The following is a 26,840-nucleotide window of genomic DNA, read 5'->3' as shown; positions in this document are numbered from 1 at the left end:
GAACTTGAATAGTTGTTTGCCTCTCTTCACTTCCGTGGTTCTCTGTCCCTGTTCTGATGAATCACCATCTCTATGGAGAGAACTTCTTTGAAGAGCCATTGTAAATTTGGTCCACATTGATTTTCTCAATGATTAGACTTAGTTGCTGTATCTCCCCACTGGACTGCAAGCTTCTTGAGAGAAGAGACCATGTCTCTTTTGCTTACCTTTGGACAGTCAGCACATGACCATTAATATATGCTCATTAAATAGCTAACTAACTAAATATCCCATTGATGATGTCATTTAACTGTCTTTGATGTTCTAATTCTGAGTTGCACAGCTATCAGAGACGGTCAGTTTGAACTTATCTAAAGTTTCCTACCATTATGACTCCTTTCCAAAGAATATTCTGTCCTAATAATGGCATATATCTGACATCAGTGCCACCTCTCCTACCCCTAGCAGCACAGATGGCATTTCACAGATCATGGCGCTTTCTCCTGACAAGTGCAGATGTGGTCTCAAGTTTTCTCCTGATATGTCCTCTAAGAAGCCACTCTCAGGGGCTTCCCTGGTGGCGCAGTGGTTGAGAGTCCGCCTGCTGATGCAGGGGACACGGGTTCGTGCCCCGGTCCGGGAAGATCCCACTTGCCGCGGCGCGGCTGGGCCCGTGAGCCATGGCCGCTGAGCCTGCGCGTCCGGAGCCTGTGCTCCGCAACGGGAGAGGCCACGACAGTGAGAGGCCCGCGTACCGCAAAAAAAAAAAAAAAAAAAAAAAAAGAAGCCACTCTCAGTTGTCAGAATAAGTTGAAACTTAATTGCCATCCCTGTTACTGTGAGAAAGTGAGATGACCAATGGAGTGATGGTGTCTACCTTTAGTATTTTCCCCCTTCTATGATCAAAACACAGTTGAGCCTTGAACAATAAGGGGGTTAGGAGAACTGACCCCTTGCACAGTTGAGAATTCATGTATAACTTTGGACTCCCCAGAACTTAACTACTAAGAGCCTACTGTTGACCCAGAAGCCTTACTTATAACAGTCAGTTAACACATATTTGGTATGTTATATGCATATCTGCATATATTTTATGCATTCATGACATGTCTCACCTTTTTAAAAGTTTTTTGATATTTCTAGACTACGTGGTTCATGTTTTTTTTTCAAATTGTTGCAATCTCCAAAAAATTTTCCAATGTACTTATTGAAAAATTTCGTATATAAGTGGATCTGTGCAGTTCAAACCCATGTTGTTCAAGGATCGACTGGACTTAAAATCCTATAAAAAGATAAAACAAACATACTTTAAATATAGAGGGTCCATGAAACTACAGAGTAAAGGCCACTGGGTCAAACAGAAGCCCCCTAGGAATACCTATTTTGGGCATTTAAGTTTTCTATGGGATCAAAAATATGTAGCTCCTAAACCTTAGCTCATTGCTGCTGTGTATTCCCACAGGAGTGGGGCCATAAGATCATGTTTTCCAAGGCCAGCTTCTTCTATTTCGTATTGGCTGACTACTATAGTTATGTCTGTCTGATCAGTACCAAGTTCATGGACAGTTCAGGGAAATAAAAAGAGGAACACTCGATTAAAGGATGGAGAATGACGGCTGAGTAGTTGGTATGTATTTTCAAGGGAAGCAAAAAATGTCAAGGAGTTAAACTGAGTGAAGATTAAAAACAAAACCTTTTCATTATTTTCTTTTCAAAATAATTAGTGACTAGATGAGAACAATTTAGGCAAATTAGTATGATGCACCAGCCTCTCAGGGTTAATATGATATATAGATAATGATAAACTATTACCCCTGGAAGGAACTCTGAACTGAGACCCAGAGAAGTTTACAGACTTTCCCAAGTTGACAGTCGTTACTGAGAAAGCTGAGTCTCACATCCCTGTGTGCCAGTTCCTAGTATAATGTCCTTTCTACTGGACCTTAATGTGCAGTTTGGTTTATATTGGTTGTAGGAAGAAGCTACGCAGAGGGAGAGATAAAGCCTGGTTAGCAATTTACATTTTCAGAGCTGGGCTCTTATCGTGGAATGTCAGATGAGCAAGTGAGCAGGTGTAATAAAATTATATTTCATTGCTTTTGAGTGATAACTCTTTTTGAAGGTTTAGTTTCTATGTTATGATTAAGTAGAACCTAGTTGCTCTAAAAGAAGAAAACGACTGTGATTTTTTTTCACAGTAATAAAATGAATTATTGCACAGCCAACTCTTGACTAACAACAAAGGAATTATCCAGTTTGTGAAATATTTTGGACTTCCCCCACCCCCAACCCCATCCTTCAGCTGGTCTCGCTTGTTCCAACTGGGCACTGGAGTGCGACAGGTACAGATAAGGTGAATGATTATTCATTACTAAGAATGTGACTACAATTGGCTTTATCTGGTAACTAAAGGACTTGTTCAATAGAATGTTAGGACCAATTGAATAAATCTTTCCATTTCTCTGCATCCCTCCTGCCATCTCTCCCTGTCCAAACCACCGTCAACTTTCACTACAATAGTCTAACGTATTTCCTTTGTTTGATCCTAGTCTCTCCTCATCTATCATCTGTACTGCAGCTAGCATCATCAATTAAAACTTAATTCTGATTATGTCATTCTGTGGCTTAAAATCTGTGACTTGCCTATGCCTGTAGGAGTGAATTAGTATTCTACCATTTGGTTTACAGGCCCTTCTTTAATTTGGTTTGAGGTTTCTCTTTACGTATCCAGTCTTACCTATCACTATGTATCTCTTCACTTTTCTAATTTTATTTCTCTTGGACGTCTTCACAAGCGTCCCCCTATATCTCAGTTCACCTGGTATAGGTCACTGACGTAATCTTTCTGACATGCAAAAGTAACTTTATCATTTTCTGGCTTAATATCCCCCCATGAATTACCACCAGTATTATAATTAAGTCCTACTATTTACTGTTGCCTTTAAAATCACTTATCATTTGGTTAACATTGTTGCCTTAGCACAATGACACTTTTGTATGGTTAGAACTAATAGATAAAAATCTTTGCCCTCATGCAACTTACATTCTTAGGAAAAAGGCAGTCAGAAGCAAAATGAATAAGTAAAGCATATCTTTTGTTAAATGGTGATAAATGTATGGGAAACAATAAAGCAAGGAAGGAGAATAGAGAGTCCTGGGGTGGGAGGGAGCACAGCTCAGAAAGCAAAGATATTTGGAAAAGTATATCTAAAGGAAGAGAGGGCATGAGCCGTGGAGATATCTAGGGGAAAACTCAAAGCCTTGATGAGAGAATCTCTCTGGCATGTTTGAGGAATGCCAAGGAAGCTAGTGTATAATTGGCATAAGGTTAGTATGGAGCAAAATGGTAGGAAATGAGACAAGAAGTAAAGGGGATTAGGTTTTTATAGGGATTTGGGAGCCCTTGTAAAAACTTGGACTTTTACTCTAAATGACATGGGAAGCCACTAGAGGACAAAAAGAAGAGTGGTATGATTTGATATTTATTTATTTTTCGCTACCTTGGGTCTTCGTTGCTGCGCGCGGGCTTTCTCTAGTTGTGGTGAGCGGGGGCTACTCTTCGTTGTGGTGGCTTCTCTTGTTGCGGAGCACGGGCTCTAGGCGTGCAGGCTTCGGGAGTTGTGGTGCGCGGGCTCAGTAGTTGTGGCTCGTGGGCTCTAGAGCGCAGGCTTTGTAGTTGTGGCGCACGGGCTTAGTTGCTCTGCGGCATGTGGGATCTTCCTGGGCCAAGGCTCAAACCCGTGTCCCCTTCATTGGCAGGCGGATTCTTAACCACTGCGCCACCAGGGAAGTCCCTGATATTTATTTTAATTGGAACTTTGTTGTTGTTGTTGTGTAGAGAAGAGGCTGAATGGAGTAGGGGATGAGGCATCAGGAGGAAATTAGAGCATTTATCCAGGCAAGAAATGAAGGAAGCTTCGACCAGGATGGTCGTGGTGGGGTTGTGAGAAGTGATTGGATTCTGGGTATATTTTTAAGGTAGATCCAAAAGGATTTGATGACCAGCTGAACCTGGGAGTGTGAGAGAAAGAGGGAAAACAAGGATGGTTTTGAGGTATTGGGCTTGGGCAGCTGGATGGAAAGGCTTCAGGAGGAGCAGGTGTGTATGTGTGTGAGTGTGTGTTTGTGAGACAGAGAGGCAGAGAGAGAGAGAGAGATTGAGTATTTGGATTTTAGATGTGTTAATTTTGAGAAGCTTATTAGATATCCAAGTGGAGGTGTCCAGTGGGCAGTTGGAAGTCTGGAATTATGGGGTAGGTCTTCAGCATCCAAATAATATTTATAAACATGGGACTCAATATTGTCTTTAAGGGACTGAGTGTAGACCAAGAAGTGATGTCTATGGATTAAAATCAGACATCCTCCAACATTAAGAAGTGAGAGGGATGAGGGAGAGGATAAGGATGAATCAGCCAGGAGGCTGAGAAGGAGTGGTCAACCAGATAGAAGCCAAGTGAAGAAAGTGTTTGAAAGAGGGGAAATGATCAACTGTGTCAAATGCTGCCGATAGGTTAAGCATGTTGAAGACTGGGAGCTGACGGTTGGATGGTTGGATTTGACATCCTGGGGCCATAAGTGATGCTGATGAGAGCAGTTTTGGTGGAGTAGTGGGGATGAAAGCCTTGTTGCGGTGACTTCAAGAGAGACCAGAAACAGGGAGTATAAATGGGCAAGCACCCTACTTATACCTATTGTCTCAGGGTGTTAAGTGCTCCTGTTTATTTTGAAAGTATTCTAGTTTGCATGTTAACTTACATGTTAATTCTAACTATATAGGAAACTCTTTCAAGGACCGTTGCTGGAAACCATAGCTGGAGGAACTGTGGTCAACAAAGATTTTTCTTAAACATAGGAAACGATACAGAGTATGTGTTTGCTGATGAAAAGGATCCAGTATGGAAGCATAAATTGGCGATACGGGAGATAAAGGGGAGAATTTTGAGAATAATGTCTTCGAAAAGGCAGGAGGGGTAGAATGTGGAGGGTTTGGCCGTGGGTAGGAGCTCAGTCCTTGTAATGGGAGTTCATTCCATTATATTACAGGGGTCCATTGTAATGGGAGGGAAGGCAAAATGCAGTTACATTTCTCACATTGTATTTTGCTGTTGATTTATTTGTTTGTTTCTCCACATATTGTGAGCTTCTTAAGAGCAGTAAGAGTAAATGTTTTGTTTACTTTCTGGCAGAAATTTTTCTTGTTCTATTTCTACTCTCTAGTACAATGCCTGGCACACAGCAGGCGTGCAATAAATGAGTAAATGAAGACTCGGTACGTTTTATCTTCTCACTCAGATTGGATGGATCATTTCCATCAAATCTTGACAACCAGATTGATTTAATTGTGCTTCTCTTGTCTCGGCCTACAGATAGCTTGACTAACAGGTAGAGCTGATTGACAGGAATGGCTGTGTTTCTACTAAAATCAGTGATGCTCCTTTTGAGTAAAATCAGTGACCTTTTGCTGCATTATTTTGCAGTGGTCCTGGTTATGGTTTTAACATGCATTTACTATTTACTTCACCTTGAACCTTCTGAAAACTATCTGTTCTATATCCGCTTGGCACTCATGGCTTACCATTCATATGGCATGCATCGTTATCTGTTATTATTATCTAATTTACCTTTATTAATGGGAAGCTCTTTGAGAATGGGGATTATATTTTCATTACTTTTTGTTCCCAATAATGCTTTGTACCATCTGTGGTTAGAGAACATGTCTTCTTCATCACTTACAAATGCTTAGTCCAGGCCCTGGTGCAAAGCAGATGCCAAATAAATATTCGTTGAATGAGTGAATGCAGGAATGAATGATTCTTGTCTGCGGTGTATGCTATTGGTGCACAGACCAGATCTCCTCTCCTGTTTGGTGTGCTTATCACCCAACTCTCACTCTTTCGCTTCTAACAGTTCACACCTGACCTCTTCTCCCAAGGACTCTCCTTGGACCACAGGAGATGCATCATCCAGATCCTTCAAGAACAAGTGCCTGGGATTTTATGCCTTCTCCTGGGTAACCAGTATCCAATGACTGAGATGCAGGAATATGGAAGCTCTCTCACTTCAAGGCAGCACAAACTCACCAGTGCAATTTACACTCTAGAGCTCCCTGTAGGATCAGGCCGAGGCCAGGACTTCACTTGAAATTACACCCTTGCTTGGCTTTTTATGCTACCTTATATTGCTTTCCTTGCTCCCTTGTAGGTTTCTCCTTGAGAACACTTCCTTGATAAATCACCTGTACACTCATACTTTCCTTAGGGTCTGTGTTTTGGGAACTTAAGACATTGCATGTTTATAAGCAGGTGACGTCAGGGGTAGGGGGTCCTAACCGCTGTCTCTCTGAGAGTGGTACTTTCTGCTGTTGCAGGTGGTGTTTCCTGACAGTGTTTGGTTTTATAGTCCTGCCAACCAAAACTGTAGGCAACTGTGAACTACATTTGATATTTCATTTGGTTGTCAGATGGGAAGTCGTTTCACAATTTCAGTAAATAATTGTTATTGAATTTAGTAAACATCTTATTGAATTACAGGTCTTTCTAACAAAGTCAGAATGTGTTTTCCTTGACTTCTTGCTCTTTTTGATTATACACATCTCTGTTGTCTTTCCTTAAGCAAGAATAATAAAGAGTTAATTGTATAATCCATTTTTATATGATTGGGTACAGCTCTCTTTTGTCTTCCTGTTGAATATAAAGATCCATTTCTAAACCCCAAGTAAACCATTTACTTTTTTAGTGATTTGCAAAGAACACAACCTCGTTATCTGTAAAATGGGATTGGAAGTAATGTGTTTTAGAACTGAAAAGCACTTTAGCAACCAGCTGGTGGCTAACACCTTCATTTTATAAATGAGAACACTTGAGACCCAAAGAGGTTAAGTAATTTGTTCAATATCTCCCAGCTTGGTTAGTGGCAGAGCAAGAGTAAAACCCACCTCCCGGGCTCTCCGCTGCTCCACAAAATACATATTTCTTATTCACGGAATTGATACGAGGATTAGGGACCACATCTGTGAAAAACAGATTTAGCCTTTGGAAAGAAAGATGCCAGATAGCTTTATGAAAGCTTTAAGAAAACTAATCTCATTTTAACCTTTTCTGCACAGTTGTTAGTTTTGTTCAGTTTTATGTTCTTTGCCTCAGGCTCCTTTTTGGCCAAGGACTAGATAATATACAATGCTTGATTTGAAAATCAATATTAAGTATCCAGATTGTGTTAGAAATATGACTTACTTCAGCTGGTTTTGAAGCCGGCAACGGTTGCAGACAGCCTTCCAAAATGGCAATCATTTATGTACATGAAAAGTTTTCTATCCTACTTTGCATATTGGGAATAAGGACAATTGGATAGTTGCTTCCAAAGAAAAGAAGAAGCGTAAATTTTTTTTTTTGTTCAGCCTGGTAATACTTCCAAAGCTTGCTGCAGTGTTACTTTAACAAACCATGAATTTTCTCTCCTGCCAAGCCACCATATCCCGCCTGCTTTCAGCATAGTCAGGAAACCGTTATACTAATCCACCGTACCTTCCTATCTCTAGCAAGCACATGTAAGTGATAACTTTGAATATTTATTTTGATGCAATATAAATCTTCTCTATGTCAACTTGTAAAGCTGGGAAACTGTGACTTGCTCGACTTGGTTACTTTAATTGTTTAAGTTTGGTTCTTTCAGCCACAGCATGCTTTGATATAAGAACAAGAATGCTGCTTAATATTCGTAGTATTCAAAGTGATTTGTATAGGCTCATATATGCAGGGAAGATAAAATTGGAGGATCAAAAGGCTAAAGTAACTTTTCTGTATATTTTTAATTAGGTACGCTTATATGCAAGACCTGATGCTATCAGAAGAGGATCCGGGGACTACGCTCTCCACATAACAAAGAGATTAATAGAATTTTATGAAGACTACTTCCAAGTGCCCTATTCCTTGCCAAAACTAGGTAAGAATTTCCTTGGTTATTTTATTGTAAGGGCTCCTTGAAGGTGGAATTTCTTCTTCATGCATTTATTTGAGACATCCAGAAACATGGAAAATTCTAAGGGTTATATTTTTAGAGAAGATGAGCACAGAAAACAGTTTCTTCTGAAGAGGTAAAATAAAATTCAGTGTTTTTAAGTCTTGCCAAGAAGTGCTCATAGGAATTAAGAAAGACATTATGTGAGTTTAAGACTCCGAAAGATAACTCAAGTAGCTAATTTGTTGAATAAGCACTATGGAGGGGTGCTTGCCAACATCTTGTTTAATCTTCACAACTGCTCTGTGGGTAGGTACCGTTAGAACATTTTCCTCATAAGGGAATTGAGACCTGGGAGTCTTTCATTTACTCAGACAGCCAGTAAGAAAAGGAGTTGGGATTTCAAGCTAGGTCTTGATGACTCCCAGAACTATATAATATTTTACACTAAGAAGACACTCATTGATTAGTTTCTGTTTCCTAATTCTCACACGTCAGCCCTGAATGTATTAGTCGTCCATTAGATTATTTTTGTTCAGTCATATTTTGAGTACACAGTTACAGTAAATAGAATAAAAACAAGAGAGGAGGACAATTGCAATGAGGGAGATTGTGTTCACCATGAATATGTTTACATTTCTTTCTTTTACAAAGTGAGTAGGTTCAATAATTATTTGTTGAATGAGTACATGAATGAATTTTGTTATCCTGATTTGCATGAAGCTGCTGCTTTTACAGGGAGTGAACTGTGATGTTCCAGGAAGTTAGAAAGGGTATATATATACCCATTAGAAATGCTGAAGCTATTTTTTCTTCTCAGAAAACCTGTTTGGAAATATTAATATCACAACCGTTTTTTGTTCTTCACCCCTCCTCCCCGATCCATTTTCCTTCTCAGGAGTGTTGTTAATCAGCATCCACATAAACGTTATCACTCATTGACAAAAATAAAGTGCTTACCTGGTCAAGAGTATTAGCATTTGAACCGCGGGTTCTTGTCTCTGGAGATGGGCTTATTTCACTAAAGTACCTGCCTGCTGTATAGCTTTATTGGTCTTATAATCAGTGATTCAGAAAGTAGATAGAATAGTTGATATTGTTATCAGTGGGTGTAGCATACAGTTTTAATGAGTGATATTACAAAATTCTGAGGTCTTTTGAAACATGTGCTCTTAGAATCCCTAAGATTTTCTTTCAAATTTCTAAACAAAATTTTATTTCAAATAGGATCTATGTTTTGTTTTGTTCTTCCTTCTTTATTTTCCCCTCTATATCAACTTCCCTATTAGAATCTGTTACACTGAGATCTCCCTGGTAGGCACCCAAGGCAGAGAGGAAGACCTGACTTCATTTGCATGGGGGTGACACTGTTCTCTACACCAGGTAAAACAGGCTGGGAACTTCTCAGCTTGACCCTAATGTAAAATTCACGAGTGCTTATGTTGCACGTTCAGCAAGAGAAATAAAATGTGAATCTTTTTCCCCTTCAGACCAGTAATTAGCAGAGGAACTCAATTTATAACTTCAGGGGGTTCCATGTAACTGTCAGCTTGCAGCAGGAAGCATTTCTGTTCCTCTCTTTCACTCACAATTGAACTATGCTGTCTTTCATCTGTAGAAAAGAGCTTTGTTCACTGTTACTATTACTTGTTAAGCTACCTTTCGGTGTATATAATTGAATGATTTGACTAATCCCAGCACACTCCTTTTTATGTATCTAGGGGGGTTTCCACATCCCCTGCACTTTGTAAAATTTCTCTTGAAGTTCTACTTATTTAATATACCTTTAAATATTTAGAGCTATATGTTAATGGATTTATAAATATACTTTCTAAATGCTCCCTACATAAAAATTCCGAAGCACAGAAGCATTTTGACAAATCCTTACTTTCTACTGTACATTACAAATTATATTTTAAATGAATTCTATGGACATTGACTCAGTCTTTGTAAATGATGAATGTAGATGTATCCTAGATATCAGCTGCATCTGCCGTGACTTTTTAGATCTAAGATGGTTTCCAAGACACCTATTCTTCCCTCCCTCCCACCCCTCCTTCCTCCCCTCCCTCCCTCCTTCCTTCCTTCTTCCTTCCCTCCTTCCTCCCTTCCTTCCTTCTTCCTTCCCTCTTTCCTCCCTTCCTCCCTTCCTTCCTTCCCTCATTTATTTAATAACCATTTATTGAGTACCTCACATATGCACTTGTCTATGTCATTGGGAGGCAGCTGCAAATAAAAGAAGGCAAAAATCACTTCCCACCTGGGGCTTAACATTCTATTAGGTAGAGCCAGACATTTAAGCAATTAGTGATACATATAGCATGTCAGATGGAGATAAGTGCGATTAAAAATAAAGCTAGAATGGAGGGATAGGAAGTGTGGGGAGCACATGGGGCGTGGGGAAAAGGCTGAATGTTTTAAATGCGTGAATATGGAAAGCTTTGTTGGGAAGCTGACTTTTGGGCAAAGAACTTAAGGGAGTGAAGGAGTAAGCCAAGTGGATATCATGGGACGCGGACTCTAGGCAGAGGGAACACAGTGCCCAGACTCTGAGATGGGAACTTTGTTCATGTATTTGAGAAACAGCAAAGAGGCAAATAGGGCTGGAGCAGAGTGAGTAAAGGGGTGAAAAATAGGAGATGAGGTCAAGGGGTAGTGGGTAAGTGACAGATCCTGTAGAGCCAGCAGGCTGTGGTCAGGACTTTGGTTTTTTTATTATTGTTTTGTTTGTTTGTTTTTTTGTGGGGGGTACGATGGAGATCTATTGGTCAGTTTTGAGCAGAGGTATTACATAATCTGGCTTTTGTTATAAAAGGGTCACTCTTGTCACTAGGTTGAATACACCGTAGGGCAATGGTTCTCCACTGAGGGGTGATTCTGTCCCTTAGAGGCACTTGGTAATATCTGGAGGCATTTTGTTTTTCACAACTCAAGGGGGACTGGTGGAGTGTGTACTATTGCCAGGGATGCCGCTAAACATCCTGCAATGCACATGACAGCCTCCTACAGCAAAGAGTTATCTAGCCCAAGATATTAATAATGCTGAGGTTGAGAGATCCTGTTGTAGGGGAAAGGGCAGAGGCATGAAAACCAGTTAAGAGGCTATGGCAAGACTCAGGGAAAATTTGATATTGCTTGGACTAGGATATTAAGTGTGAGGTAGTCAGAAGTGGTCTAATTCTAGGCATATATTGAAAGTAGAGGCAGCAAATTTGCTGATGAACTGGATGTGGGATTTGGGGGAAAGAGACGTACCACAAGTGATTCCAAGGTTTTGTGCCTAAGAACTAGAAGGATGGAATTGCCATTTACTGAGAGAGAAGGATTGTGGAAAGATAGCATTTTAAAGACTGATACATCTATTAAACATTTACGTGGCAACTTGATGTCTGTAAGAAACTCAAGTAGACAGTTCAGTTTACAAATATGGAGTTTGGCTGAGTAATCCAGCTAGAGATACACATTTGCCGGCATTTTATGAGGTATAAAGCTATGAGACTGGACGGGATCACCAAGGCTGTGAGAGCAGGTAGAAAAGAGAATAGGAGGGACTTCCTGGGTGGTGCAGTGGTTAAGAATCCGCCTGCCAATGCAGGGGACACAGGTTTGATCCCTGGTCCGGGAAGATCCCACATGCCGCAGAGCAACTAAGCCCATGTGCCACAACTACTGAGCCTGTGCTCTAGAGCCTGTGAGCCGCAACTACTGAGCCTGTGCGCCACAACTACTGAAGCCTGTGCACCTAGAGCCCGTGCTCCACAGCAAGAGAAGCCTCCACAGTGACCGCAACGAAGAGTAGCCCCCGCTCGCCGCAACTAGAGAAAGCCTGCACACAGCAATGAAGACTGAATGCAGACAAAAAAAAAAAAAGAGAATAGGAACCGTTTAGCAGTTAGAGAGATCCTAATCTGGTAAAGGCTACTGAGAAGAAGCAAGTGATTAAGGCACTAAAGAAATAGGTATATTAGATGTTCTGGGCATTTGGTGAAGAAAGTATTTCACAGAAAAGCAGATGATAAATTGTGGTAAGTCGAGATAGATGAGGACTGAGAATTGATCATTCATTGAGGCTGCCGTGTGACCTGGGCAAGAGCAGTTTCAGGTCAAAAACCTGATGGGTGTGCTCGAGAGCAAATGGGGTGGATGCTGCAACTAGAGACAGCGAGTACAGATCACAGATCAGCATTTCTGAAAATTCCCCATGGGGAGGGTTCTGGAAATAGAGGGAAGGAGAAATATTTGTGTTCTAAAAATGCCCACTCTTTGAGAAGAACTGTTTCTGTGAACAGACCACATCCTTACCTCACAGGTTGTCCCTGTCCCAGATGTCAAGGGAGTTGTGGAACTTGCCTCTTTTTTTTTTGACTTGCATTAGAAAACCCCAAACAGACCTCCACCAGTTGATCTGACTCTACTGGTGCTTTGGGGGGATGTGCGCATATGTAAATGTCAGGGCATTACATTGCAAAAACCCCAAACAAACCCTTACAATGTAATATTGAATCCTTCTTTTCTTAAAAATCACTTTGCTGTTCTGTCATAAACTCAGCAATATCTGCTCTCTTTCCCAATGTTTTTTTTTCATTTCTGATGCTGAATAGTCTTAACTTTCTCTGCCATTGTGTCATCTTATGCTAGCTCAGCTCTAAGGATTTGAGTTTCTGCTCCAAGTAGTTTATCAGGGTAGTTCCCTAAGAGGAATTCTGATGCTTGCAGGTGGGACAATATTGATTCTCCTTGTTGCATAAGGATATTCCTTTAACATTTTAAAGCCCAAATAGGCAGGAGGGTATGCTGTGTAAGGATTTGTTTTTAAATCTCTCCATTAGGTAATTAAAACTATTAGTAGGAGGTTTGTAGAGATTTTCTCCTTCTTGTTGTTAAGTTGTAATGTGACGTATAGAATCTACTTGATACAGTACAACAAGCCTTTCTATAGCTCTGTGCCCTAGTTTCATGAGAACTGTCTGAGACATGGAGGTTTACTTTAAAAGAAGGTTGTTATAGACTTATAATTAACTTACCTTTCCTCTTATCCCCAAAACTTACTGACCACAACTACAAAAACAAATGGGTTTGTGTTTACTAACTGTGGGCCACTCTTAAGGGCTTCGTATATTCTAACTCATTTAATCTTTTTTTTTTTTTTTTTTTTTTTGTGGTACGCGGGCCTCTCACTGTTGTGGTCTCTCCTGCTGCGGAGCACAGGCTCCGGACGCTCAGGCTCAGCTCACGGGCTCAGCCGCTCCACGGCATGTGGGATCTTCCCGGACTGGGGCACGAACCCGTGTCCCCTGCATCGGCAGGCGGACTCTCAACCACTGCGCCACCAGGGAAGCCCCATTTAATCTTTATTACAGCATTTTGAGGTAGTGGCTGTTATTTTTGCATTTTCTAGGTGACGAAATTTCGGCACTAAGTAATGTACTCAGATCACACAGCAGGAATTAATGGATTTATAATTCAAACCCAGGTTCTCTGGCTCCAGATTCTTGGGATTCTGATGAAACAGATTCCAGAAACTTTGAGAATTCAGAGATTAAAATATGGGTCACCTTAATAAACTAGGTAATCTGATTGCTAGAGGAATAATGTAGTAACTATTTTTGTTAATTTCATATTGATGTTAAAAAGTAATATATGGTCCTTATAGAAAATTTTTTTAAAAAATAAATAAGCACATGTCTTATAACTCATAATTTCATCAGTCAGAAGATATATTTGAGTATTTGAAATGTTTTTTCATGATAGTTTTTTTTTATAAGTCAATTAGGTGGAAGATAAAGTGACTCAGATTTGTATTGGAATATTTGTTATTCATCCTATTTAGATTTCAATTACTTATAATAGTTTTCAGTTTTGCTGCTACTTTGTAAATCAATGCGTTTCATGAAGGAGTTTGCTTGATTGCTTCTTTTCAGGACACCATGCTTTTATGAAGAATTTGTTACTTCCTTGGCACAGGCTGTAATTGTAGAGGGAGCACAGGTATTTTGTAACAAGAATTTATGGCTTCAAGGAGGTTGTGATTTCGTTAAGGAGAGAATATTATATTTACAGGAATTAATGGATTAGGGACTCACACTATATCGAATATAACCAAGCTCCAAAATTTTGTGGGGCAAAAATGTAGAACCATGTAGTTAAGAATGTGGGATCATTGCACGATGCTGTAGGCGTGAAAGGGACATAAAAAGAAGGCTTATCTTTACTAAAGTCCTGAAAAAAGAAACAAATTTAATCAGAGGTGGAAAAGAAAGGGGAGAAATTATTTTGAGAATTGTGTGGTGGGGAAAGCCATGGATACCTTAGGCTCTATGTATCATGTTGATGGAGTCTGTTTTTCTATAATGGAACAGATAAGCTATGGGATAAATTGCCCTATTGAAGTTCATGAATAAGAGAGGCTAGCTTGAATGACTGAGTTTTGTTTAAGCTATAACAGATAGATCCATTTCTTTATTGTGGTGATGATGATGGAGGTGATGATGATGATGCTGTTGATGGTGATGATGATGATTTGCTATTTGCAAGTAGTAAAGCTTTGGAGTTTTTTCCTTCATAAAATATTTGTATTGACTGCTATACATTTCACTCTCTGTGGTTATGTATCTTTTTTCTTTAAGTAATGGGTATATTTGTTGTTTTTGATTTGAGATGATAATCGTATAATACTATTCTCATTTTAATTATACATCTCATACTTGAGTTATTATTTGAGGCTTAATTGTTTGAAATGATGACTTTTCTTACCTTCCTTTTGATTAGGTAAATATTGAGTACTATATATATGTTTTGTTGATAGCCTCAAGTTAACACTGCTTTTTAAAATAAAATCTCTAGAAGCTCTTTATATAGTCTGGTCTAATTATGTATAATGTCTGTTCACTCCCAAGATGCTTCCTTCAACCAGCATCCCTAAAAGTATTTGAATATACACTGGAGCTATTTAATGATGTGGTTTCTTGGTGGAGACTAACATAAGGATCTCTAGTTAACTAGTAGGTTAACATTACTAGTGCATTTCTTAGGAAATCAGATGAGGCAGTTCTTTGCCTTCTGGTTTACCAGGTACTTTAGAGAAATAAGTTTTTTCAAATGACTATCCTTTTCCCCCTCTTTGGAATCAAATAACTATAGTCTCCCAATTTTATGACGGCAGTTTATTTCTGAAAAACCTTTCATGTGGTGATTTTCTCATCAACCCAACAGTTACCATGTCTTTTAATGGAAAATATTTTTTATATGTTCCTAACCTTCACTCTGATAACCACTTGTGCTGAAACACCACCAAACCCTATTAAAACAGACACAGTTACTTCAATATTTAACAAGTATTTTAACACAGTTTAGCAAGGCATTTCCCCCTTCATTAATTATTCTATAATATGACCATTTAACTGTCCTTGTTAAGCTGTCTTGCAGCTATTACATGCTATATGCCTCCAAGATTGTATTAGCAAACAAAACATATATATGATGCTCAATGTTTATAATATTCAGTTACTAATACAAAAAAAGAAATAAACAAATCAATGAAAGCAATGCCTTTTAGTGGGAATGATGCATAAGATTATTACTGCTATAAACTAGCAAACCACAAGTACACTGGGTGGAGAATTTTATGCAACACAAACCAGCTATAGAACTGAATTAACTAATTAATTCAACAGCATTTATTGAGTAGTTACTATGTATATTGTACTCAGCAACAGTGGCCTCTTCCACTAGAAGCATACAGTCTAGTTAAAGGGAAGTTTTTTATTATTTAGCTAGTTTGCCAATATTGTTACTTGTTCAATTTGTTTACTGCCCTCCTCCCTCCTTCTCTGGTTTTAAGAATTTCAGAGCTTCACAACTTTGGATTTACTCCTAAGTATATTTTCACTAATTCAGTCAGGGTTTTGTGAAATATTGTTTATCCTGAAAATGATGCAACTTTAGAAAGTGCTTAACTTAATCAGGGCTTATTTATAGATGCCTCCAAGGCATTGTTTTACATATTTCAGCAGAGGTATTTGGCCCTTACAACTTTACCATTAAGCTAGGAAATAACTACTTTCAACATTTTCCTATGTAGTCATTGCACGAGTCTTGTGCCATACGCTCTGCTCTCTTTCCTGTTAATATGGGTCGAGTGGCGTTGGTCCAGTAATGGACACCTCCTCCTCTTGTGCACCTGATCCCATCCTCTCTCACCTGCTCAAGGACATCCCTTTAGCAATTCTCTCTTCTCTTTCCTGGATCTTCAATTCTCCATCTTTGTTGGGTCTTTCCCCATCAGCATTAAAAACATAGTGCTATTTCTCTCAGCCTAACCACACACAGGCACACTGACTGCAGCTACTATACCATTCTCTCCTTTATTTTACAGCTAAGCTGCTTGAAAGGGTTGTCCGTCTCCACTGACTCCAATTTCTTGCTTTCCCTTGTCTCTTGAGTGCACTCTACATCAGGCTTTTGCCCCCAACACTATACAAGAACTGCTCTTGTTGAGTTCAGTAATGCTTCTACATTACTAAATCCAATGGCCAATTCTCAGTCTCCATCTTGAGCTGTCAACAGCCTCTGACACAGTTGTTCTCTCCAAGTCCTTGACACACATTTTTCACTTGTCTTTCAAGGCAACACATTTTCCTGTTTAGGGGGTTTGTTTTTCTTTATTGGACATTCTTTCCAAATCCAGTTTTTCCTCCTCTTCCCCTCTCTAGCTGCTTAATACTGGAGTGCCCCAGGACTCCAGTTTTGCATCTCTTCTCTTTGATACCTATTTTGGTGGTGACCTCATCCAGCCTAACGGCTTAAATGCCATCTGCTGATGCTGGATTCCCAAATTTACATCTCCAGCCTGGTTCTGACTCAACTCCAAACTTCTGCATTCTACTGACTATTTGATAGCTTCACTTGGATGCCTAATGAATATCTCAAATTAACATGTTCATATTTAGCTTGAGATATTAAACCACCATCTTGCTCCTTCCATATTTTCCCCCATCTCAGTAAACGGGAGCTTCATCCCTTCAAAAGTTGTTCAGGTAAAAAAATCGTTAGACTTGTAGTGTTTTTCTCTCATGTTACTTATCTAAACCATCAACAAATCCTTTTGGTTCCACATTCTGAACGTATGTGGAGTCTGATCACTTCTCCGCATTTCCAAAGCTACTACTCTCATTCTTGCCTGGGTGAAGAGTTCAGCCTCACTGAAATGTGAAGTTAAAGTGGGAAAAGCACGTGAGATACTTGAATTTACTGAGTTCTTGGGAAGGATATTGGACTTACCTGGTGATGTCGCACTCCTGCTCAAATGTTCCAATGGCTTCCCATTAATAATAGAGTAGAATCCAGAATTCTTCTTTGGCCTGCAAGACCCTTGAGGATCTGGCCACTTGCTGCTACTCCAACTTTATCTCCTGCTTCTCTCCTTCTCACTCTCTCTGTTTCAGCGGCAGTGCCGTCCTTGTTTTTTCTCCAACATACCAAGCATGTGCCAGCCTTGGGTCTTTGCATTTGTTCTTCCCTCAGCCCAGAACGCTTTTCCTTCAGATACGTGCATGACTGAAATATCACCTTTTCCAGTGAGGTCTTCTTTGATCCCCCTACTTAAATTGCAGCCTTGCCAGTCACTTCCCATCTCTCTTCCCTGATTTACTTTTCTGCATAGCACTTTCTATTATCTTCCTTAATATGTATCTTATTTATGTTTTATTTTATTTATTATCTGTCTCCAAGCTACCTCTCCTCCTTTGCCAAATGTGAATGTTCTATGAGAACAGACATGTTTTTGTCTGTTTGTCTTCTGCTCTATTCTCTCTGCCTAGAACAGTACTTGGCCCAAGGTAGGCAATCAATAAATTATTGTTGAATGAATGAGTAATCGCTGACTTCTTTCTCTTTTAACTATCTTTAACCACACTAGAAAGGGGAAAAAGGCAAAGCTTTGGCTACTTTGTGAATGAAATAAAATATGATTTCTTTTTAACAGAATAAACAAAGAAATAATGGTGATGTTCATTTAAACTACCAAGGAAACTCTTTTTTTGGTAAATACAGGTGAAAGAGGTGAAAGTTGAATTAGTTATAGTTGCAGCCGCTTTCCGATTAGAATTTATGTAAAGGAAACATTTGGTGAAAAATGGGTGAGTTGATACCAAGAAGAGGTATTGAGCTTTTGGTTTATTATCTTGGCGACTCTAGACTGAGGCTATAAGAGGCCATACTTTGTACCTGGGATGATTTTGCAATCTGAAAATGAAATAAGTATCTAGTTGTCTTTGAGCTCTTGTTGTTTTTTGAAATGAAAACAACCTTCACTCATGGATTTGATAACGTTAAATACCTGTTATATACTAGATTCTGTTCTATTAGATACTGAAGAATCTGCAGGTAACCAAAGAGACAACAATCCCCATCCTCATTGGGCTTATATTTTAATAGGGCGGAGAGGCAAACAACAAAATAAGTATATAATATTAGAAAGTGATAAGTACTCTAGAGAAAATAAAGCAGAGAAGCAAGTGTCAGAAATATTGGTGGGGGGAGGGGTTGAAGTTTTAAACAGGTTGGATGGTCAGGGAATGCCTTGCTGAAAATGGTGACATTTGATTCAAAATCTGAAAGAGTGTGGGAACTCTAAGGAAGAGGGTATCTGACTTGTTGAAGAACCAGTGTGCCTGATGCAGAGTGCGTGAGACAGAGTGGGGTGAGATGAAGTCTGAGAAGTAACTGTGCCAGGTGGTGAAGGATCTTGTTGGTTAGCCATTGAATGACATTCACTTTTATTTTGAGCAAAGGCATTGCTCTAGTGGCTGGGGCTGCCATAACAAAATCCATAGACTGGGTGGCTTTAACAACAGAATTTTATTTTCTTACAATTCTGGAGGCTGGAAGTCTGAGATCAGAGTGCCAGTATGGTTGAGTTCTGGTGAGAGTTCTCTTCCTGGTTTGCAGATGTCCACCTTCTTGGTATGTTTTCATGGCATGGCAGAGGGAGACAAAGCAAGCTCTCTGGTGCTTATTCTTATGAGAATACTAATCTCATCATGAGAGCCCTATTCTTTTGACCTCTTCTAAACCTGAATACCTGTTTCTAAAGGTCCCATCTCCGAATACCATCACATTGGGAGTTAGGGCTTCAATGAATGAACTTTGGGGGATATAATTCAGTCCATAGCAGGACTTATATTTTTTAAGGGATCACATTGGCTGTTTCATGAAGAACAGGTTGTTGGGAGAAGGGGAGTCAAACCCAAAGCATAAATAAGCTATTATATTAATCCGAGAAATTAATACTGTATCGGACCAGAGTCATAGCAGTGGAGGTGGTGAGAAATGGGCAGATTCTGAATATTGTGAAGGGAGGATCAACAGAGTTTACTACTTTACAATAGGACTTCAAATGAAGTTTTGATGTCAGTTTCAGCTACAGTTTAGAAAACTGTGACAAGTTTGAAAAACTATGAGGTTTCTTTTCTCCCCCCTGTGGCTTATTTTTTCTGTGTAGCTACAATGAAAGGGAACAATGTTTTTATGCCTCCTTCTCTTTTTCTTGGTCATTTGAAATTAACATAGCAAGATAAATATTTTGTATTTTCTGTGTTTTCTAGATGGAGCAGCTGTATTTAGAACAAAACTGTGGTTGTAATAATCCTCTTCTGAGAGTGAGTTACTTCCTTCACTGGCCATTGGTCAATCTGGAATTAATTATAGCCAAATTGCTATCCAAAGCCCTAGAGAAAGGGAGGACTGTTTCATTAAAGTCTAGGCTGGGGATTACTGCTGACAGAAGCACTGCCAATCAGGCAGTTTTAAAAGAAAGGTGACTTATGCCATAAACTTGAGAGCTAAAATAGCTTATATTGAGATCAGAAGGTTTTCCCAAATAGCTTCATTTCAAGAAACTGAGGGATAGTTATGTAAAGTAAGGTTAAGTATCTAAAAGTCAATTAAGGCAAAATGCTCTTAGGAGAGAAAGTGTCAAAATACATTTTTTTGTCTTTTCTTTGTTCCAGTATAATTGTGATAGTGTTCCTTATCCAATTCAGAACTTTTCAGATGTTTCCACTGTAAAGATTTGCCATGATTACTTATTGATGATCATTTCTAAGGTTTAGGAATTCTAAGTGGTAATCATAATCAGGGCATCCCTTTGCCTTTGGCATTAAAGTCTTTTGATCTTATCAGATAATAAAGGGTGATAAACATCCTTGCTGTAAACCATAGAATATCTACTTACAATTTTGTAAGGTGAGAAGCAGATGTGCTATTGTAACCTGAGTGAGGTGTACGTATTTTGTTCACTCCCTTCTCAAATATAGGAGACAAATCCTCAGCAAACCGTATAAAATTCAACTTGGATGGATATTGGGAGATTATTACCAAGTAAAAAGAATGTTAAAAAAAAAAATTCTAGCTAATGTAGAAGTGATATAATCATTTGAATGAAGTATCATCACTGATTCACTTTGTTATACAGCAGAAACTAACACCCCATTGTGAAGCAATTATACTCCAATAAAGATGTTAAAAAAAAAAGCTGAAAAAAATGCCATTCTCATTAAAAAAAAAAATCAGCTATTTTTAAAAGTTTTAACATTATGACTTTATCTACCATGACACTGGGGGGATCTAGGATTGAGACTAAAACTTTTTGAGATTTCAAATGTAAAATGGACTACTGGTCCATCTTTTAGTCTCGAGATTTTTCATTCCTGTCTCTGAGAATTTTGATGCTGCTGCTTATGGACTTTGAAATGTAAAACAGACTGAACTGTAAAACAAACTTTAGTAAGGGAGGTTGCAATATACAAGCAGAGCAAATCCAGTATGGTAGTTGTAAGTGAAGCCTTTAGGGCGTTTAAGCTTTTTAAAGGGTAATTTTGAGAGACGGTGAGTCCCAAATGCCATTTTTCAGTTGGAGGAATTTTAATGGTTTATAACTTAGATTTATTCTTTATTGGCTTTATTATTTTTCCTTGTGAGTTCTATATTCGTATGGGAAATAATTCATGAGTGACCTAGAGAGTGTCTTCAATAGTATAAAATAGGATGGTTTTAGCTTTTAAATAGTTTAGCAATTCTTTTTATTTTACAGACAGAAAAATATTCACTAACCTGTAAAATAATTGGTAGGTTGATAGCGTTTAGGATCATTTAGCTTCTTAAGTACATTGAGATATAACCTGTTAATTTTTATTAATACCAATAAGCCAGCTGGTAAATGGTATGAAACTTGATGAGCAAAATTCCTCTCCTGGGCAAAACCAATAGTCCATGTCTGTAGCAGAAATTTGGATATACCCCAAATCATGAATTCTTATTGCTATGGATTGAATTGTATCTCCCCCAAATTCATATGTTGAAGATTAAATTCTCCTGGTGTCTATATTTGGTGGCAGGAGGTAATTAAGAGGTAATTGAGGTTAAATGAGGTCATAAGGGTAGAGTCCTAATCCATTAGCTTTGGTGTTTTATAAGAAGAGGAAGAGAGAGAGATCTCTATCTTCCACATGAGGACACAGCGAAAGGTGGGTGTCGACAAGCCAAGAAGAAAGGAAGAGAGCTCTCGCTAGAACCTAACCATGCTGGCAACCTGAACTCAGATTTATAGCTTCTAGAACTGTGAGAAAATGAATTTTTGTTGTTTAGCTCACACAGTCTATGGTATTTTGTTATGGCAGCCCAAGCTGTCTAACACTTACGTGCATGGGCTTGAGTCATTTACAACGCTGTTTTCTTAGGCTGAGGTGGGGATGACAAAATAAAGACTGTAGCAACCACTTGAATTAGGCAGGCCTTTCCATTACCATTCTATTTTGCTTCAATTACTTTGACTACTTAAGAAGAAATTATTGCTTTACCTTTTAAAGTGTCGTTACTTTGCCTCTCCCTCTTATCTGTAGTGAAAAAAATCTGTGATTAGAAAGAATTTTAATCATGTAAAGAAGTCTCCATAATCAATATCATAGTGGTCAGCAGACTTTCTCTGTAAGGGATCAGGTAGAAAATATTTTCAGCTTTGGGAACCATATGCCGTCTTGGCTGCAACTTTTCAACTCTTGCAAGACAGTGGCAACCATAGACAACATATAAATTAATAAATGTGGCTATGTCCCAATAAAATGTTATTTACAAAAACATATGACTGGCCAGATTGGGCCCATAGGCTGCAGTTTGTTGAATCCTATGTTACTCGATAACCTCATTGTTCAACAATGTAAAAATTACAAATCCCTCAAACCTTATTAGGGATCCTTATTAGGGATTTGTTTTTTTCTAGATTTTTTATAAATGCTTAAGAATTAAACTGAATTGGTACATTCAAAATACTTAGTACACTTTGTTCTTCTTAAAGGCATTTGTTTTGATCCTAAGTTTATAAAGAATATATACATTAATGGAATTTAAATTTGTATTAATAAACAATAATTATATACTATATTATTTATACACTGTATATCAATTTATTAATATATACCTTTAAAAACTAAATATGGTATATTTGTATACAATTTATTTATTTAGATATACTGATTACATACATATTCACATCTTATATATCACACACTGTATTCATATCCTGTATTCACATGAAGGCTATTATATCAAATACCTGTTATAGTTTATTTCACATTGTCACCGAAAATGAGTAATGTCTGGAAACCTTGACTTTGTCAGGATTAAGATGTCCATTTTTCTCTGCAACCTCTAATTTCAAATTAAGAAAGGAGATAGTAGAGAATGGCTGAGATTGAGAAGAGGAGGGTTGTGAGATAATTGTCTTAGAGGGTGGGAGAGCAAAATCATAACAGAAATACAGTATGATTGCTGCACAGCAGAGGGGCCCACTTAACTATACGGTCATAAATTTAAAACTTATACCATTAGTAAGTCCGTGCAGGCACAGGATAGGCATAGAGTAGTGTGGAGGTTTTGCTGAGTGAGAATGATGGAGAGAGGGCCAAGTAGTTGAAGATAACAGGAAGGGAATTATTAAATAATTACAGTGATGCCCATATCATCTAACCTGGGTGAAATGGGGAGCTAGGATATGAGAGGAGGAGTGGCTGTGAAATTGTGTAGAATTAATAGGTTGGAGATCCCAGAGAGGAGGGTGAAGTATTGTTGAAGCAGAAGTGGCGGAACAAGGCTGTACAGATAGGATGTTACAAGCAAGAAGTGGACTGCTTGACACGAAGACATTTCCGGGTGGTACAGTTATTGGGAATGACAATGTCCAGCGTATGACTATGGTCTGGATGTGGTCAATGGAAAATAACACTAGAACTAAGGAGATCAAGGCCTCTCAAGCGTTTTGAAGGATTATCCATGTGGGCATTGAGACATGCAAGAAGGATGATGGAAGAGTGGTGGAAACAAAGTCAGTGTTTCCTGATCATCAATGAGGCAGCATTTAATGAAATGCGACGCCTGGGAGGCAACAGCAGATGAATTCGGGAAACAGGCGGTATCCCTTACTCAAAGCTGGGATTTTTAGGAAGGTGGTATAAGTAGCTTTAAACAAGGATGACACTTCCAGGCTTGTATGTTGTGGGGTGTGAAAGAAAAATCACCCCCATGTGAGAGAGTGTCCTTCAAGATATAGCCAAGTTTCAATTAGAGCTAAAACACTCAGGAAAGAAACCAAGAAACAAAACAAAACACTCAGAAAAGAAATTAAGGAGATAGGAGAATTTGCTAATGATGCCTAGGGAGTTCCGGAGGGTAGAATGAAAGAGCTTGCAAGAGATGTGAATTTGAATCGGATTAGGGAATGTACACAGATAAATATGGCAAAGACTCAAGTTGTTGCGAGATGCCCTGGGTGCTTGGGATTGTGATGGTTGAATAGGCTTCATTGTCTATTAAGAAAAGCCAATAATCAAATCTAATTATGACTTTCTTCTCTGTACAAGTTTTTTCTTAGGAAATTTGTTATTCCTAAGAAAAGGAAGAGTTGTGTTGGGAAATGAGGGGGTAAAAGTCACAAATACATGCTGCTCTGTGGATTTCCTGTAAATCCTGTTGAAAGTGGCATGTTTAGAATCTACCTGTTATCTGAGCTATGAGTCAGATTGCTCAGTGTTCAGAATTTGAGAGCTCAGGAAATGTTGTCTTGCCTCATTTATTAGACACTGGTGACTATTAACACATTTAAGTGTAGCACATTAATAAGGTAGGCCTGGAAATAGTTCATCTTAACATTTCTAAGTCTAGGCAGTTAATTGTCTAAACTAGTATTTCTTAAATTTTGCCACCTTCAGAGCGCAGATGGGTAGCGTATACCTAAGCACATTCACACAAGCCAGGTGAATTACTAATTGTCATCCCAACCCATTCTTTCTCTCCCAGTGAAGCACTGCAGAAAGCAGATGTATGGGAATTGTATCGATATATTAACCCTGATTCAAACAGAGAAAAGACTTATTAATAGTAAGCTTTAACACTTTCATGAAATTTGTAGTAACAACTTTGTAATACTTGTGACACATTTCACATCTGAGCTCAACAATCTGAGATTCACTGTCTAGGCTCAGTACAAAAAACATGTCAACTATAACACAGCACTATATTGTTCGAAATAGATCAACCACTGTCTCAGAAAGAGGATCAGCATATTTCCTTTTCTGTAATCATTTATTTGTAGTTTTTCTCATCTCTTATCTTCAGTGACTGATATGTTTGACAACAGATACACAAAATCTGACACTGTCAGAGCAGACCCTCAATTTTGCTATTTGCTAGGTTTAAAAATGTGACAGATTCTGAAACATGAGATGTGTTCCCTGCAATTGACTGTTTGCTTAAGCGCTCTCCTTCCCCACCGTTTCCTTGCTCCCCCTTTCCTTCTCGGGAATAACTGTATCGCAACATGAGGGCCACCTTCTTGTGGCCCAAGTTCTGAAAAATGTGGGCTGTGTAGGCATGAGGCTTACTAAGTCACCTCTGACCTTCTGTGAGCTCTAACTTATTTGACATTTGTGATGTTAAACAGGTAAACATTCCCACCATAGAACCCTTGTTTCCCCCACCAAGCCTGCTCCATCTTCCATCTTCTTCTTTTTAACAAATGGCAGCCCCAGGTAGAGGGATACTTAGGTAAACTATTGAAGAGTCAGTCTTGATTCTGTCTTCTGTATAGCCTTCATGCAACTCATCAGCAAGTCCTCTAGGCTTCTACCTTCAACATGTATAATGTGTTTTACTCATTCTCCCTATTTCTACTGCGACTCCCTAGTCCACGTCACCATCTTCTTTCTCCTATATTATTGAACAGGCCTGTAAACTACTCTCTCTCTTGCAACTTTTTGCAACCTTCCCTGCTGCCCAATTCTATTGTCTAAACAACCAAGAGTGAGCTTTTAAAAATATAAATCACATTTACATCAGTCTCTCCCGGTATGACCAGGCCACCTAAGATGGCTGTTCTCTTGCTCTCTGTACATCTCCTGCTCGACCAGTTCCTGCTTCACCTACACCGTACTCATATGACTGACCTTCCCTCTTAATCATGGAGCCTAACCAGTAAATGCTTATGTACTTGACCATGGCTCCAAGTAGTGATTGCTCTAATCTTTAGATCAGAAGGGCTCCACTGTGATAGTTTATCAAAGGGGAAGACATATGCCCAGTGAAGGTCGTTAGCCCGAGGGGCTAGAAGGGACATGCCTCTCTGCTGGTTCACCTGGTAACTGATGAGCTAACCTGAGGTCAGTTCCCCCTATAACTGGTAGCTCCCTCTGCTGCCCCAGAGGGAAGGCTGCTGCCGTGTCCTGCCTGCAGTCTGCCGTCCACGATGGGGTGTCACTCCAAGACCTTCTTTCTTCAGACGTGTAAGATCCCCCACCTATTAAATCATTGATGTCTCTGTTACTGACTGCAGGGCTCTTTCTTCAGTATTAATGCTGGGCAAGTACAGGGCTTGCAGGCCTGCGCAGTGCAACCTAACACTCCCTCTGCTGCTTCCCATCAAATTTAGAACAAGTCCTTATGTCAGCCTATGAGGCCCTCCATGATCTGACTCCTGGTTACCTTTCTGACCAAACCCACCATTGCGTTTGTGCTTATTCCTCTCTATTTATATGATTTTTTAAATGCTTACTTGAATACACCAGTCTCATTTCGTCCTTTAAATTATTGTTCCTTCAGTCTGAAATGCTTTTTCACTAGTGACATATTTAGGGAATATGTTCAAATGCCACCTCCTATCAGAGATAGACATTCCCTGATGATCTTATCAAAAGTAACTACCCATTAGATCCTATCTCCTTGTCCCTCTTTATTTTTCTTTATAGCATGTATATATGCATTGTATTATATATTTTGCCATTTATATATTAATGTCTACTTATTCAACTGGAAATTTCCTAAGGGCAAGAATTTTATCTTGTTAACCATGTATGATTTCTCAGTGCCTGATGTAATGGAACAAAACTTGCCACCCCCAAATATGTCTCTTTGTCTTGAGGATTATTTGGGGCTGATTGTTTTTAAAAAACAAAAGGCTCAGGAAGAGCTTTTACCTCCTCCCCTTTACTGCCTAAAAGAATTTAGATAAAGGACCTGTTCCAGGAAGAGGCACCATCACCATAAATAACTAAAGTATAATATGAGCTAGGTGTGGTAGACCGGGGGAAACTTAGCTATGCCTCTTTGATCAAAGTCCTCTCTGGGTCCTATTGACTTTGCATGGCCCAGCAAATATGTATTTACTAGCAAACTTTTGTTCACCAAACATTTGCTCTTTTTCATCTTCCTGTAAGTTGCCTTTCTTTCTTTTGAAGTCCCCCCTACCCTCTTCTCCTTCTCTCAGATGGCATAATAAGCTTCAATTGTCTAACTTGTCCTTGGGCCCCATATCCTTATGGAATCACTGAATGCATGTAATTAAAATTTGATTTTCTCCTATT

The 26,840-nt window shown here is 39.0% G+C and overlaps 1 protein-coding gene across 1 annotated transcript in view; it reads left to right on the top strand.

Moving 5' to 3' along the window:
- TRHDE (thyrotropin releasing hormone degrading enzyme) overlaps nucleotides 1-26,840 on the top strand; it is a 405,192-nt gene that overhangs the window by 111,754 nt on the left and 266,598 nt on the right. Inside the window, exon 3 of the mRNA XM_030866254.2 lies at nucleotides 7,794-7,920. Coding sequence (XP_030722114.1) covers nucleotides 7,794-7,920 — 127 coding nt within the window. The remainder of the gene's footprint in view (nucleotides 1-7,793; nucleotides 7,921-26,840) is intronic.

This window comes from Globicephala melas, chromosome 10, assembly GCF_963455315.2.
Source record: "Globicephala melas chromosome 10, mGloMel1.2, whole genome shotgun sequence".
Taxonomy (NCBI): Eukaryota; Metazoa; Chordata; class Mammalia; order Artiodactyla; family Delphinidae; genus Globicephala; species Globicephala melas.
This window is presented reverse-complemented; position numbering and strand designations above follow the sequence as displayed.